Genomic DNA, 17,708 nt, shown 5'->3' with positions numbered 1-17,708 from the left:
ACACATTACCTAAACCACTTCCATACCTGTGGTATTGGAATTAACTCTCACTCAAACCAACAGAACACTTCTTTTTTTTCCAACTTGTGAAGGTAAATCTGATTCCCAAGTCCCTTACAGGCACACAGCGACAAAGACCAAACTGGTCTCTGCCATTGATTTAAATGTCACTGACAAAAGTGTTCTTAAACATTACACAGAAAGCTATCCTTCAGAGAACAGGGACTGATTGTTCTCTCCTGAGGATAAAAGTAGAGAAAATAGTTGTCCTACAGTCACTTTTAAAATTATCAAGTGAGTGACCCATCTGCTGCTTTTATATATACTTGTATATGCAACGTTCTTGATCTGTTTATCTTAATCCATGGAAAAGGAGGTGGGAGCTTTTGACCACAGATTCTATCTATACTTTGTAGTAAATATTTTTATGACAATAAGTATCAATGTGTTTACCCTTCCAAATCAGCACTAAAATCTCTACATTATTACTCTGTTCCCAGATATAAGTGAATTAGCAGGTAAAAGTGAATGCCTCATTTTTGCACTATATGTGTGTGTTGTTGTTGTTGTTGTTGTTGTTGTTGTTGTTTTGGGCATTTAATGTAATTTTAAAAAATAGCTTCATTTAAGAAAAAGGTTACTCCCTTATTTATTTTTTTACCTTATTTCAGTGATCAAAACAAAAACCAAAATGTCTGGATCAAAAAGTCAGTACATATAAGAAATTAGACTAGATGGAACAAGAGTGATAGTACAGCAGGGAGTTTGCCTTGCATGTGGCCAATCAGGGTTTGATCCCTGATATCCCATATGGTCTCTCAAGCACTGCCAGGAGTAATTCCTGAGTACAGACCCAGAAGTAATCCCTAAGCACAATTGCATGTGGCCAAAAAAATTTAAAAAGAAAAAATTAAACTAGCAATTTAGAAATTAGAATGGCTATTTGATTAGAAATATCTCAAATTTAAAAAACAAGAGTTCTTTCTGGATAATATGATTATAGTAATTACTTTTATACTTTAGACAACCTTTTTTCAAAATTAGGAACATTGAGTCAGTATCAATTTTTTTTAAAAGCCTTTAAATAAAAATGTCTATGAAAATATGCAGAAAGTGAATCTCCCTAAATAAAATGTTATTTGCCACTTATTTAAATTATTTTAGATACTACATATTAGATAAAACTTCCGTTCTGGGTGCTGGAGAGATAGCATGGAGGTAAGGTGTTTGCCTTTCATGCAGAAGGTCATCGGTTCAAATCCCGGCATCCCATATGGTCCCCCAAGCCTGCCAAGAGCGATTTTTGAGCGTAGAGCCAGGAGTAACTGCTGAGCACTGCCGGGTGTGACCCAAAAACAAACAAAAAAAAAAACAAAAAAATAAAATAAAAAATAAAAATAATAAATAAATAAATAAATAATAAAACTTCCATTCTGATCTGAAAGAAAGCCATCTGAAAAGTAACCATTTCCCCTAAATTAATTTCCCCTAAATTAATAGTTCAAACTTAACATGACCATAAACTATTAAAGAACACTTTATCACTCCTTTAGAACTTTGCATAACACTACATGCATAGCAGATACTTGCTACTGACTGCTCTAGTTATATGTTTGAACTTTCATATATAAGTCGTCCTGAAAAAATTCTTCTTTACTTTTCTAATGCCTATAAAAAATAGAAACATATCTATTAGCAAGCAATAGAAGTACTCCAGCTAATCCATAATCAAAAAGATAGTAATATTTCATAGTCAAAATTGTCTTTCATAGGTCTCTTTTTGTTTAAGGTAGAATTGGCGGTTTACCAAAACCAATTCACTTCCCTTCGAACAATATATCATTGTAAAATTTCCATTGAGAGTCTGGAGCTATGGCTCTGTGTCTGGGGATGTGATCCAGTAAACACCATAAAAAAGTGTGCAACCACTGTTCATTGTAGCAACAATAATAAAGGAAAGCGCAGGGAAATAGGGTAAGCATTGCTAGAAGAGGCTATGGAAGCCCTTAGCAGCACTGGAATAAATAGTACTGCATCACCAACCCAAGCATTGAACTGCCTAGTTTCAGTATTCCTGGGTGTGACTCAGAGGCCCCTGATCATGGATGGCTCAGGATTCCCACAAAAAGCTTTTTTGTTGAAATATAAATTTCATTCATAAAATTGAAAAAACAAGCTCACTGGAATTTCACAAACAGATTATGCCACCTTTGATTAAGAAACAGAACACTGCCAACTCCTTAAGTTTCCTTTCAATTGCTACTCATTGTTTTTTTTTTCTTTTTTCTTTTTTCTTTGGGGAAGTCCACACCCAGTGGCATTCGGTGGTTACTCCTGGCTCTGCACTCAGAAATTGTTCCTGGCTGGGAGAACCATATATGATGCCAGGGACCGAACTCGTGTCTATCCTGGGTCAGCCACGTGCAAGGCAAATGCCCTACCACTGTACAACCTCTCCAGTCCTGCTACTCTTTTTCTTACTTTTATTACCATAGTTTATAAACAGTGGCCTGTCTTTGTTTGTTGTACTTTTTCATGTATGTCAGCTTAAGCATCTTTTCTTCAGCGATTCAGTGATTGCTTCTTGTATACAATCGAGTGAGATGGGTGGTCATTCCTCTCTATGAAGGATTGGAAACCTTTATTCTCCCAAGATCCATTTAGATATTTAGAACATCATTCATTAGCCATGTAATAGAAACAGACAGGCTATGAGTAGCTGATGAAAAGCACATGTGTCTGTCCTGTCATGCATCAGGGCCAGACCACATAACTTTATGAACCTTCATGAGCTGAATGTTCCCCACCACTATTCTATGCCCTCAAAGTATAGGGTACAATATGTTATGGCACTTATACTGTACTGCAATAATGTGCTTATTGGTAACACTATTAGGCTATCCTCCCTTTGGAAAAGATTATTTTTAATATTACTTGTATACATATTTTTGTTTATATAAATATAAATAATAGTATTTAGTATTTATACTGGTATAAATATATCCAAATACACTTGTATATATTTATATATACTTATATATTTATACAAATATGTATTTGCATATATTATAATAATATATATTTGTATAATTCCTGAAATATAGATGCTCAACTTTTATTTGACACTTGAATAAATAAGTGCAAGAATAGACAGAGAGATTCAGCCACTGAAATCTGGTACTTTACTGCAGTTGATTAGTCTTTATCAAGTTTGCATAGAAAGTAATACAATATTTAAGGGCTGAAAGGTAACTTCAAGGACTGGAGTCTATGTTGCATGCCGAGGTCTCCAGATTCAAGCTCCAACACCATATGGTCCCCTAAGCATTGCCTAGGATGGTCAAAACAAATAAACAAAAAGTAAAACATTTTAACTTTAGGGGCCAGAGTGATAGCACAGCAGGGAGGGTGTTTGTCTTTCATGTGGCAGACCCAGGTTCAAGCCCTGGCATCCCATATGGTCCCCTGACCTGCCAAGGTACTGGGCCATAGTAATCCCTGAGAACACCAGGTGTAGCCCCCCCACAAAAAAAAAAAAAAAAAGATAAAATTTTAGCTACAAAAACTCAACTGGGTTCACAATTAACTAGATAATTACATAGTTCTAATACTTGATTGGGCATTATCTTTATATCCTACTATCTAAATCTTTATCTTTATTATCATGCCAATGCACTGGATGAAAACTTAGTATCAAGAGAATGGGCTTAATATCTTGTACTCAACCTCCAAATTAAAGTTGTGACTTGATTCTCAATGTACTCACTCCTTCTATGACTAGACAACCATCACACAGTCCTGCCAATCTTTTATCCCATCTGCTTCTGGAACCTCTCCTCTCTCTCCTTCAAACTTTTTACCAGGATACAAGGAAGAGACCAGAATCTCCCTGGAGCTTTGACCTCCTCCTCCCAGCCCCCTTTTGTCACATCCAATTAACCATCTGCTGTCTACCAGGTCTCCTTTTAGGCTCACTGTCCAGCTGCCAACTCAATACTGCTCCCCCACCCCCAATCCCATAGATTCTCATTGTCTCTGGTCTGCAGAGTACAAATGTATAGGCAGGGATTTTAGCCACATGCCCCACTCCCTGCCTGACATGCCCTGAAATAACTATAACTGCAAGCTTAAACAACATGTCCCTACCTAGCTCCATAATGTGACAAAAGAAAGGTCAGGGAAAGAAAGAGAATGGGAGGAATGGCGAGAAAGAAATAATCTATCCATCTTGTTTTCTAGTTTCTCTGTCCAATGACGTCCTAGGACTATACCAACCACTTCACCTATTTCACTGTGGCCTTCACCTTACACTGCTCTTCCCAAATATGTTTCACTAGCCTCTGAGTTTTCAATTACTGAACCTCTCTTACTAAAACTGTTGACTGGCACACTGTACCTTCATTCAAGGTGCTTGCTGGCTAGCTACTTTCCTAAGATCTGCCTTTGCTCCTCTAAACCAAAATTCACCCCTCAACTGACCATGAGATTCAGCCCTCCAGGCTCATCCAGGACCTTCCACTGTCAATTGATCCATTGATCCTCTTTTTCCTAAGTATTTCTTCTTTTCCTTATGCCTGCCTTCTCCCTCCTACCCACCAAGGTAGTCACAAATCTCCTCTCTAAAAAAAGACTCTCTTCAACTCTGCTACCCATCTCCAACTACCTTCCTATTTTTAATTTTCCCTTCACAGCCAAACTTTTCTGAAAGTCATCTATATGCACTCCCACCACTTCCTTCCTAGCCACTTACTTCCCTTCCCCCTTGCAATTTGAATTCCGACTTCTCTCCACTATTGAAACGATTTCCAAAGTCACTAGTGATTTCTAGAATCCAAGGGGTTGCTCAGACTCCATCTTCCTCAGTCTCTATGCAACATCAGGCCCAGTAAATGATCAGTATAATTATCTCCAGGAGCTTCTTTCTCTCTGTCTTCCTAGCCCTTAAACTTGTATCTACAGCTCTATTCTCTGACCTTAAATCTGTAAATGCTTTTCATCTATTATCTCACCTATTCTTATAGTTCTAGGTATAACTTCTAATGAAAATATCCCAGATCTTTATTTCCAGCTCTGGCTTCCCTTCAAAGTACCAAGTAAAAGTCTCCTTTTTATCTACCTACCGAATCAACACCTCTCTTAGCTATTTCACTGACACCTGAAAAGTAGCATTTCCCTAAGCAAATTTCCAAATGGTTCCTCTCCTGCTTCCCCACAGCTTCTTCTCCTTTTCTTCTCTTTCTTTTCTTTTGGGTGTAGGTTTTTGTTGTTGTTTTGTTTTGCTTTTTGTTTGTGTTATTTTTTTGTCATTTGGGAAGGGGATGGAGGGGTACTCAAGATTTAATGCTCAAGAGTTTTCCTGCTTGGGGACCATGTGTTATCAAGGACGGTATCTGGGTTCCAAATGTAAAGAATGCACTGCAGCCATTTCCCTGGCTCTCTTTTTAATTTATAATTTTCATTTAAGTTATGTCCATCCTCCCAGTCATCCCAACTCTAAGCTGGACTAATGTTTGATTCCTACGTCTTTCTTGGTACTTCTACATTCAAGTTGCCAAGTCCTTACACACTTCCCCATAAGGTACCTCATAGCTACTCACCCCTATTCCCTTTATACTGTGGCATCTAAATTTCAGGTCCATAAGTTTTAGAACCTATAACAGCATCTAATCCTCACCAGTAGAGCCTCCTCTATTACAATCGACCCTTCCCACAGGGGCTAGAGTTATAATCCTGATTACCGTATTTTCCTGCGTATAAGACAACCGGGTGTATAAGACGACCCCTTAATTTTGCAGTTAAAACATAGGTTTAGGCCTATATTTGATATATCAGACAGAACCTTCCTGTGCTGCAACTGTATGTATCACAGTGAGCCAATCACAACAAGCAAAGGTTCAAAGGTTATACTGTAATAGACGTCCTCTCTGACTCTGGCCAATCTCAGCAGGCTTTTTACAGTGTAGATTCGGGTCCAGAACACTGTCTAATTTGCATGCATAAAAAGCCTGCTTGGATTGGCTGAGTTAAAGAGGCAGTCGAGCAGCCTGGCAGTGGTTAGTGCAGGATCGAGTTGGATAATTCGTTTTGTGGCAATATTCAGACAATTTTCATTTTTCGGGATATACTCAGCGTATAAGACGACCCCCGATTTTCAGTTAACTTTCTTTTTGTTTCAAGAGTTGTCTTATACACCGGAAAATACGGTACATTTCCCACCCATTCAGAGCTTTTAATGGCTTCCTAAATTAACTATAGAAGGACCAACTTTCTTGGCCTGCTGTTCAAAGCCCTTTATGATTGAGAAATCCAGTGAATAAAATAATCATTCATTCCTTTTGGTCTTCCACTTGTACCATACATAGGCCACAGATCTTGGAGTCTCCAACATCATTCTGGCCTGGGAATACATCACTTTTGTCTTTCCCATCTAGATATTATCCTTTCTTCAGATCCCAACTCAAAAAGTAACCACTTCCTACAAAGCACAACTCATCAGATACTTCTTGTTCTCTTACTTATTTATCCCTTATAACTATTTTTTTATCTCATGTCTAGCTTCATTCTAATAATACCATTCACAGAAGTGGAGGAAGCAAGATTAATTCTCCAAGGAATTCTTCTTTACTTCCCTAAACTAATTTCTGTCCTCCTATCTGATTTCTGATTCTCACTCTTCAGCAGACACAGTTTTAAGCAGCTCTATTGATCCAAGAGTTCTGTGTCTGTCAATCATCTCCTAGTTATTTTTCTGCCAGTCCTTCACACACAAAGAAGTGGTAGGAGACAGAGAAGAACCAGCTAGGGACTGATTCACTGTATCCACCTGAGGCATAGAAGAAGCAAAAACTCCATTCTCACTGGGCTCTACCAGATGGTGGCTGGGCCATGTGCCAGGGTCTTGGGGAGAACATTTTATACTCTTATGGAGAAAAAGAGAACAGGAGTATCCTGACCTGTTGTGAAGAAGATGTCCCACTGCCCCCTTAGGAAATCAAATTGAGAAGAACTATTCTCCTCCTAGGTAAGAAAGGTCTCACAGAGGTCAGATTAAATAAGATAATATTTGTCAGAAGAGGCACTTAGAGTAAGGGAATGGTCTATGTAATAGAAACTACATATATTTGGATGGGATTCTTCGGCTTATAAAGACTTATTACAGATAGTATCTTATTTGATATGGTCGTAAGGGACCCTTTCTCGCCTAATGCAAAAACCAGACATTTTGTTCAAATTATTATAAAAGTACAAAGCAAAGGTTGGTTTATCTCTGGTTCATTTACCAGACCCCAGTCCTTGATGTAGTATTTTTTCCCCTTCCCAGCCCTTAAATCCAAATGCTCCCTCAGAGAACATTTATATCCAAACCCTCTTGCTCTATATTCTTTTCTATAATTGAATATATTCCCACAATAATACAGTAAATGGCTTCAATAGGCACTGGGATAGAGTATTTGTCAGATGAATGAAAGATGAGGCATGAACCCTCGCCTTCTGAGTCCACACACAGGTTCTTTGTGCTCAGTGTCTCTCCTACCCTCTCCCACCCCTTGTTAAAGGCACTTCACCTCACCCTGTCTAGAGAACCCCCTGCCTTTGTGCCATCACAGTCATTTAATAATTAAACAGGAACAAGAACTGCTAGAATTTCTTGTGCTTCCATTGAGAAACTACAAGATGGTTTTTGATTCTGCATAACTTCCTCAACCTGTGAAGAAAATATTATTAATGCTTTTCTGCAAAAGATATGATAAAAAAAAAAACTAAATAGGTTACTCCCAATTCTACCCTAGCTAGCTCAGAGTCTGAGTGATTCAATGCTTTGTTGTCTATCAAATCTCATGAACGTGTCTTCCTGTCATTAAGGTCTCTCAACCTGGAACTACTGGCATTATGGGACTGGCTATGTCTATATCACCCTATGTATTAAAAAATATTAAGATGCTAAGAAGATTGCTCAAGGGGCCAGTATGCATGCTTTTCATGTGGGAAGCACAGATTTTATTCCCACCCCACAGGGTCCCTTAACTACTGCCAGCAGTAAACCTTGAACATGACTGTATGTGGCCAAAAAAAGACATGGCCACATCACAGGACTCTACATATAAAATGACAACTGTAACTAACTCCCCTACGTAGTCACAATCTTTAAACTCTCTCCAGTATTTATTAAATGTTCCTGAGTATTATGAAACTGCTCCCAATTAAGAACTACTGGACTATATCATACTGACAATCTCCAGAAGTAAACTGCCAAGTTGCAGAAAGCAAAAAGAACTCTGAAAGATAAAAATATCCACTCTGCAATATCTAAAAATGACCCTCAATTTACCTATCCTAGTATTTCATTGATAAATAGTCATGAAAATAATTCTTCTCACCTAATTTCTTTCTGTAGTTTCAGTCTATTTTTATACCTCTTTCATCTTTCCCAAGTATTATTAAATACAATTGTACAAAATATGCTTACCAATCAATGAGATGCCAGACCTTTGGCACTGCAATGAAGGAAAACCTCCCAAATTTTATACAGACATGCCTATATTATATGTTCTGAAAAATATTAATATTAAACATGTACATAAAATATAAATAGTAAAGTATTCATTCTCTACAACAAGTCTTCTCAATTGTCCCTAGTAAGTTCCTGGAAAATAGTGTAACCAAAAAAAGTACAGTTTATAATGATAAAAGTGTAAAAGAATAAAGAAACAGTAAATATTGAATAAGGCATCATCAAAAGGGAATTTTTCGGGCCCGGAGAGATAGCACAGTGGCGTTTGCCTTGCAAGCAGCCGATCCAGGACCAAAGGTGGTTGGTTTGAATCCCGGTGTCCCATATGGTCCCCCGTGCCTGCCAGGAGCTATTTCTGAGCAGACAGCCAGGAGTAACCCCTGAGCACCGCCAGGTGTGACCCAAAAACTAAAAAAAACAAAAAACAAAAAAAAGGGAATTTTTCTGCTTTGTTGCAAAAGAGTTAAGACACAAGACAGTACTCCCCTTTCAGAAGTCTGTCAATATATCATGTCAATAAGATATTAATATCTACTCAAAGAATTTCACACAAACATATATTATTATTATTTTAAAATACACTTTCTCTATGGTCTCAATAAGATGATACCCAGTTGCTCTAGCTAGGTGGGAAGGAACTATCATCTGGGAGAAAAATCCCAAGAATTAATACCATACCAGTACCTCTGTTTGACAACTGTTCATATTTTTCCAAGCTCTCTTTATCTCTATTTAGAAAGGGGTGGTTTGGTTTTTAGTTATGGTAAATCATAAGCTTTTAAAAATGCTTTCCTTAAAGAACAAATAACTTCAACTCCTATAACCATAAAAGAGCTAAACACAATGAACATAGATATTTTCTGACGAAGTCAGAAAGGAAGTTGAGACAAGAGAGAAATCATGGGAGTTATTGGTTTGATGAGTTTTGAAAGCTCCCAAAATGAGGTGCTACTCAGTCTTATATAATGCACTGGAGCTCTGGAGAGAGAGAACTTGCACACAGGTAGCCCCAAATCTATGAATATGATTCCCTTAACAAGGCCAGAAAAAAGCCCTGATCGTAATCACATGTGACCCAACACCACACACACAAATGACTGGATTTGGGATGGCATAGATGACGAAGGAGAAAGTGAGTCAAGGCACTACTAGGAATGAACACAGCAGCCTTTCTGAAGTTAAGTTGGGAAGTATTTACTTAAGTTTGGAGATACTCAGGAATCACTGAAGTTCATAAACCAGGTAAAGATGAAAAGAAAGTAATGTGATCGATCTCTACAAGAAACTGCACGGTGCTTTTTAGGTGCCAATCAATATGAAGAAGAGGGGCAAAAGAGCCGATTCCTAGGGACATGAATGAAAGCCATGAAAGGAATCCTAGAGTGGCTTAATGGGTCCTGGATTAAACTAGAGGCCCTATCAATTGGGAAGGGCTAACTATAACAGTTTAGTTAGAAATGCCTGCACTCAAGGTCCAAGCTCAACAGAAAGGTATTAGGTATATCTAAATCAATTTTTACAGCTTTTTCACTTATTTTCCTTTAAATCTTAAAAAGTGAGTCTTGCCGTATTTTCTGGCATATAAGTCAATTTTTGAAATGAAGAGAAGTCAACAGAAAATCGGAGGTCGTCTTATACGCCGAGTATATCCCAAAAAACGTTTCAATATGCCGCTAAACGACTGGATATTGCCACAAAACGAATTTTCCAACTCGATCCTGCACCAATCACTGCAAGGCTGCTCAGACCGCCTCTCTAACTCAGCCAATCCAAGCAGGCTTTTTATGCATGCAAATGAGACAGTGTTCTGGACCCGAATCTACACTGTAAAAAGCCTGCTCAGATTGGCCAGAGTCAGAGACAAAGCCTATTACAGTATAACCTTTGAACCTTTGCTTGTTGTGACTGACTCACTGTGGAACACACAGTTGCAACACAGTTCTGCTGCTGTATCAGGACACATGCATAGTAACTGAATGGACTGTATTAGAGCACCTCCAGAAAGCAAAAAGGTACCGTAATAAAACATTCTGTGTGTAGCTGAAGCTACAGTGCTGTATAAACGCACATACAGTGGTCTAAAAGATTACCGAAGTGGGTGTACTACAAATGACTGATAGAAGTGGGGGGGTAGCCTTATACAGCAAATATAGGCCTAAACCTATGTTTTAACTGTAAAATTAGGGGGTCATCTTATACACCCAGTCGTCTTATACGCCAGAAAATACGATATCTTTAGCTTACCATATTTATTTTCGGACCATGTCTTGTCTCACTTTGTTACCCCAGTCCCCATACTCCTGTGGAGGAGAAAGGCCCCTCCATCCATCTCACCATCCAGTCCCATCCAGGACTGCACTGCTCCATCACCTTTCTTGGTATCTAACTCAATAGTCAATTTACGAGAATTTGATTTTTTTTTCTACCTAGTGCTCTCTCCCTTCCATCTCCAAATCTGTTCTTACACTAATAAAAATCAAAACACTCTTTATTTCACATCACTTTGTTTGTTTGTTTGGGAAAGGCGTTACACCCAGTGGTGCTCAGGGTTTACTTTTGGGTTTGCACTCAAGGGCCATTCCTGGCTGTGCTCCAGGAATCATGTGGGATGCCAGGGATAAAATCAAATGCCCTACCCACTGCACTATGATTCCAGCTCCCTCATATCACTTCTAACTAGCACTTAACCTCTTTTATTCTTCATTGAAGATTTTAAAATAACAAATTTCTACCCAGCACCATAAGCACCGAAGCACCCCATTCTAAATGTCTTACAGGGCTCATAGTAACCTGCTATTTTATCGCATAATGAAATTTATTCAGTGCCCCTTCTGCTCAACCATCTACCGCATGTCACCACTTCAAACCCAGACTGTCTCCCTAGGGTTTCCAAGCTCATCCCTTTTGCAGATACAGTCCAGATAACGGCTTCTCCCCAAACTCTTAACTTTGGTCCTCTTTTCCTCTGCCTCCTCTCTCTTAGAGTCACAAAGCTTCAGGTACATCCACCAAATGACACCACCCAATGTTCCCTCAATCCCCTTCAATTCTCCCTGTCCAGAATTAAAAGAACATTCTGTGCTCTGCAAAACCAGCTCCTGTCAACCAGATTACCTCAGTCCCCTAGGCTTTCCCCCAACTACTTCAAGTTTCCTTGAAGGACTTTATTCTCTTTTCTCCCTATAAATAGATAAGAAAAATCCAACAGATCCTCTACTTTAAAAAAAAATTGGGCCATACGTGGCTATACTCAGGGTTTATTCCCCTGGGCTCTGCACTCAGGGATCATCCTGTTGGTGCTTAAAGGAACCATACGGTGTGCCAGGGATCCAAACCCAGATCAACTGCGTGTGAGGCAAACATCCTACTTGCTGTATTATCACTCCAACCCCAAACAAATCTCTATATTTTTACCTTTGAAAATGTCACTCAAGAGTTGTCCCTGAATAAACACCTTTGATGCCCACCAACCAAAAAAAAAAAAAACCCAAGGAAAGAAAAAAAGCGCGCCCACTATCCCTCTAGATCACTTGTATTTCCCTGGATTCTGTTTCACTGTTCTCCACTTGTCATACTCTTCTCAGATTAACGTACCATCACCACTTTCTTCAGGATAAACCCTCTTTCAAAACCTTAAAATGACATCCTATTGACCCTTTATTCAAATATAAAGTCCTTTCTTGAGCTTCCAAGATTCTTCCTATCTGGCCCTGCCCAACTCACCCAACCCTACTACTTGCCATCCTTCCTAACCTATACCAGTCATCTGATCAGTCTAGGATCCTTATCATTAATCTAACACAGCCTCCTATATGCCTTTGTCCACACATTTTGATCCCACTCTCATTCAAAAATTACCACTCCTTATACCTCCTCTGCAATTCTGTCTCATTGCACCAAAATAATCTAGTAATTAATGAACTGAAATGAGCAGTAACCAACAAGTTGTTTTTAGATGTTCTTGAAGGTCTGGGAAAATTTGACTAGTTCTTTTGTACCTCACACCACCTTTGACAGCAGAAGAATACTATAAGTTGAAAGGCCCTTTGTTTTCTATTTCTACACTTCAGTTTTTAATCACAGTTCTGAATTCCCACCATCCATACTCTCCATACACCTCCTCTTCATAACCATAATCAATAATAGTACTGTAACATGCTTTCTCAGGTGTGGAATAGAAAATTCTTTGGAAGACAATATGGAATCTACCAATTCATGAAAAGAGTGTTCTGGAGAGGGGTGAGGTGCTTGCAGATAAGTGAAACTTAAGTAATTTAGCTGAAACAGTTGGTAGAGATCTGAAATACCAAAATAATCAGGACAAGAAGCCAAAAGTGACAGCATGATTCGAAATATGGGTAATTAAAGATACAGTAAGACAGAGTTTTGGCAAAGCAGTTGCCAGCCTAATCTTTGTACATACAAAATCTTCCACCAGAAAGAAAGAGACAACCCTTGTGCTAGGAGCTTTGAAAAATCTGTTTGAAGTTTTCTCAATTGTTCAACTAAATTCAATAGAACTTTAATGTATAATCTAGCCAGCCTCCCAAGTACAGGACTCTAGAGATAGGGAATTGAAAGGGTGAACGTTCAGAAATCCAGCAAGAACTCAAATTAGATAGACACTGGAAGGATATGAGTGTAAGAATCAGATGCAGAATACCAGGCAGAATAAGCAGAGGTCCTAGACTCTGCCACAAGCAACTTGCAGTCTTCTGGCCACGTGTTATATAGACCATGGTTATTTCCAGTCTTGTGCACTGAGGATTTTACCTTTCTCAGATTTCAAATGCATGTCAGACCCAGTGCCCCTTCCTTCAACAAGCAGCCCAAGGATGACTGGCTGAGTACATCTCCCATTGTAGTGCCTGAGACGGTGCTATTGACTCTGTGTTTGGAGCCAGGGATAGACAATGAAAGTCAAAGGTAGTGTTTTGAAAGGCCTTGGGAAAAGTAACACATTGGACCATTATAGGCCATTAACACCATTAACACTGTGTGAATTCATTTGTCAGAAATTAGCAAGCCTCCAGAAAATGAGCTCAGCTCCAAGGGCCCAGGACTGACTGAGTAAAGGCAGAAACCAGTGCAAGATTGAAAAGGGAAAGGAGGATTACTTGACAATAGATGAAAGTGAGATACAGAATAGGAGGATGAGGAGCTTCACCTTTTTAGAGTTTTCCCACCGATAAGAAAAGGCAAAGTCTTTTTCCCAGGTAGGGTGTGTGTGTGTGTGTGTGTGTGTGTGTGTGTGTGTGTGTGTGTGTGTGTGTGTGTGTGTGGTGACAGAGAGACAGAGAAACAGAAAGACAGAGAGACAGAGACAGAGAGACACACAGAGACAAACAGACAGACAAACTCCATTTCTGCAAGCAAGGAAGAAGCAAGCTGAGCCCAGGGGAGCAGGTTGGGTGGAGGACAGGGACCCATGCGTTCCCCAGACCTCCCCCTCTTTCTATGAACATCAAATCTTGACTTCTAAAGCCACAATTCTTCACAACAAAGTGCCCCACCTCCTTCCCTAGAAGATGACCCCCAGTCCGGCACGGTGGTTAGGTTAGGAATAGATGGACGTGCCCAGAGAACGCAGCTTCAACAATGACCCGATTCTTGACCCCACCAAGAGAATACACAGACACAGGTTTCCCCCAATGACTCAGTAATAGACTTCTTGGGACAAAGATTCCGAACAAAATGGTTGCAGATAAGGGCGGTGAGAAAGCTCTCCCTTGCAGAGCTGTTGGAAGCCACAGGTAACGGTGAGACAAGAAATCCCTGGCCACGACAGCAATCGGGCCACAGGTGGGGGGGTTCGGTGTCTCTATTCTGATGCAGAAAAACCAAAGAACCCGAGCAAGGAGAACGGGTCGGTGTGAAAGCAGGGACGACACGCCTCTACAAAGCCAGAAGCTCGGGGTTCTGGCAGCCGCCGACGAGCACGTTTAGTGGGTGTGTGCGAGGTTGGGGAGCTCTTGCAGGAAAGCTCCGCGGTGCTTCCCAGAACTGGAGGCGAGAAGGGAGCCGGGGGAGGGGGGGAAAGGAGGCATCGGGGTGTCCCCAGCCCTCCTGGGGAGCTCGAGGTGCCCCAGAAGTCGGAGGCGCCGGCTCCCAACACGCGCTGGGGTCCGCCCCGCTCCCTCCTGTCAGTATGCAGCCAGCCGGTGCGCCCGACCCGACCCTCCCGCTCCCGGGACGCCCAAGAAGAGGCAGCCGGCAGTGGGGCTGTCAAGCGCCGGGGAGGGGAGAGAAGAGGAGAGGAGGAAGCCGAGGGAGAAAGCAGCCCCCCGGAATGCCCCCGAGAACCGCTGCAACTCCAGCCCCGACGCCCAGGGCGGGCACCCGGCCACCCCGGCGCGGCGCGGCGCGGTGCAGCGCGGCGGCTTGCAAACTTGGCCGAGACTAGGCGGGCAAGGCAAGCCCGGGGTGCGCTCCCCAACCCGGCCTTTCTTACCTGTGCGGAAAAAGGCGTCCACGTCCGAGTCCGCCGCTCCCCCTTCCTCCGCGGGCCCCTCCGGGGGGTTCATGACTGCTGGGGGACCGGCCAGCGAAGCCGTGGGGCGCGGCGGTGGCTGCAAAACCGAGGTGCCCGCTCGGGGCTTGGAGGGCGGCGGCGGCGGCAGCTCCGAGGGGCCGGCCGGGGAAGCCCAGCCCCGCCTCGCCTCGCCTCGCTCAGGCTAGGCGCGCGGCGGGCGGCGAGGGGCGTCTGCCGCCGGCTCCCCCATGGCACGGCACCCCTATTTTTCTTCCTCCCCGGGGTGGGGGGCGCGGCGCTGGCCGTCTGCGGTGCGGTGCAAAGGGGCCGGGGCCGGGGTCTGCCACCGCTGTGTGTGTCCCCCGCTGCAGAGAGCGGCAGCTGGCTCTGCTCGGCTCGTTGCGCGTCCGCCCGTCTCTATTGTTCAGCCCCGCTCCGCTCTCCGCTTTATTTTTCCTCCTCCCTCCCACCCTCGCTGTCTCCCTACCTCCTCCCTCTCTTCTCTCTCTGGCTCCCCAGCTCGCAGTCGCCCTCCTCTAGCTCGCTCTCGGGCTCCCCCTTAGGCTCCCGCAGCCGCGGACACAGCCGCCCCACCGGCTCCTCCCCACTCGCTCCCCATGCACCCGGCTCCCTGGCTCCCTCTGGTCCCGGCCCGCTAGGACTGGGCTGCACAGAACCACCCCGAAGCTCCAGCCCGGATCCCGGGCTCGCTGCGGGCCACCGGAGGCGCGGGCGCGGCCTCCCAAGCAAGAGGTTCCTGCCCGGGCCTGGTGCCGCGCCGGGCCGGGCAGGGCAGGGCTGGAGTCCCGACCTATTGTTCGGGGCCGCGCTAGGCCGGCTTCCTGAGCCCCGCAGGAAAAGCCCCGACTGGGGGAACCCAGGAGACTGAGGAGGATGTGGAAGCAGAAGAGGCGGGGACGCCGGCGAGTCCCCGAGCGCACGGCCGCGGTCCCCGCTCACCTTCCAGGCTCTGGGCGCGGCCACCGATGCCCTCTCCTTGCCCGCGGCTAGGTGTGCCAAAGGGGAACGAACGTCTAGCTGCCTGGCCCCCCGCTTTGCACCCTCATCCTCAATCTACACTGACCTGTCCTCACAGGCTGGGGCATTCCCCTCCGCCTTCCAGACCTTCCAGACAAACTCCTGCCTTCCACCCGCCCTGCTCCTCCTCTCTCCTTCTCACCATCATCCTCTCTCCCCGGCTCCCGTCTTTCTGAGCGGTTTTCTCCCTTCCTCCCACTCCACTTTTCAGCACCCTCCTAAACGCCTCTGTGTGTGTGTGTGTGTGTGTGTGTGTGTGTGTGTGTGTGTGTGCGTGCCCGCGCGGCGCGCGCGTCTTTGTCCAGCTCCTTTCGCCTGCCTCGCCTCCTAGCCTGACTCTCTCCTCTCCTCTCCTCTCCTCTCCTCTCCTCTCCTCTCCTCTCCTCTCCTCTCCTCTCCTCTCCTCTCCTCTCCTCTCCTCTCCTCTCCCCTCCCCTCCCCTCCCCTCCCCTCCCCTCCCCTCCCCTCCCCTCCCCTCCCCTCCCCTCCCCTCCCCTCCCCTCCCCTCTCCTCCCCTCTCCTCTCCTCTCCTCTCCTCTCCTCTCCTCTCCTCTCCTCTCTATAGTTTCTCTCTCTGTTTTCTCTCTCTCCCTCCTTCTCTCTCTGTCTCTGTCTCTCTGTCTCTCTGTCTCTCTCTCTCTCTCTCTCTCTCTCTCTCTCCCCCTCTCTCTCTGTCTCTCTCTCTCCCTCTCTCCCTCCCTCTATTTCACTCTCATTTGTCTCTGTCCTGCCGCCTCCCACTTGGCCCGGGTCTCTCCTTTTGGACAGCTGTCAAAACTCCCTAATCCCCCGGGGGCCTTCTCGGTTTTGTTCTTCTCCCTCGAGTGAATGGAGAGATCCAGTTGGCCACCCCCGAGAAAGGAGGTGTTGCAGCAAGCTGAATTTCAATTAAAGTGGAGAGAGGGTCTGGGGATGTAGAGGACCATGACCAAAAAAAAAAAAAAAAAGAGGAGGGGGAAGAAAGCAGATGCTGTGTGGGGTAATTAATGCAGTGATTGTATTGTGCCAATTGGTTTTTAAGCAATAATTAAACAATAATTAGCCAGGATAGTGTTTATAGTCCTGGTGACTGCGGAGCCTACAAAACAGAGGCTCTCTGGACCCCAGAACTTAACCTGAAGAGTTGGGGATAGGGAGTGTTGCTGCTGCCTGAATTAAGACCAACAGAAAGCTGTAGTCAAGGAAAGTGTTAAGACACACTTGCTAAGAAAATTAGCTCTAAAGTTGTTGGTCTGCTTGATCTGCTGGATCTTTGACAACCTATGTGGTTCCACCTTTTTAGGTCAAAACATCTGGCAACTACACAGCAGCCAATTGGGTGATTCTAACAGCAAATATAAGGAATTAAATAAATTTTAGTGAACTCTTTCTGGGTCCCTATACTCATCAATTCCTTTACCAAATGTCACCATTTTTTTTCACCTATTAGGAAAAAAATAGATTTAATCACCCACTTAAATCTTCGGTGCAATTAGCAGAAGATCCCATTTCTTAAAATGTATTAGTAGTAATTTAGGTATTACAAGGCGTTTTTTTTTTTAACTGAAACTGCTAATATATTGGACCATTATACCTTGAATGGCTTTAAAGAGACCAGATGCCTCTTAAAGATGGCCTTAAAGAGACCTTCTTTAGCAATAAATGTACTTCTATATTGTCTTTTCTGATTTTATTCAGGATGGGGCA

The 17,708-nt window shown here is 43.4% G+C and overlaps 1 protein-coding gene across 2 annotated transcripts in view; it reads right to left on the bottom strand.

Moving 5' to 3' along the window:
• Positions 1–15,036, bottom strand: part of LOC126026168 (kalirin) — a 549,871-nt gene extending 534,835 nt beyond the window's left edge. For both annotated transcript variants that reach the window (XM_049785867.1, XM_049785868.1), the window contains exon 1: positions 14,964–15,036. In XM_049785867.1, the coding sequence (XP_049641824.1) occupies positions 14,964–15,036 (73 nt within the window). The remainder of the gene's footprint in view (positions 1–14,963) is intronic.
• Positions 15,037–17,708: the final 2,672 nt, after the last annotated feature.

Source organism: Suncus etruscus, chromosome 13, assembly GCF_024139225.1.
Source record: "Suncus etruscus isolate mSunEtr1 chromosome 13, mSunEtr1.pri.cur, whole genome shotgun sequence".
Classification (NCBI taxonomy): Eukaryota; Metazoa; Chordata; class Mammalia; order Eulipotyphla; family Soricidae; genus Suncus; species Suncus etruscus.
Note: the sequence above shows the minus strand (reverse complement) of the source record. Positions and strands in the feature narration are given on the sequence as shown.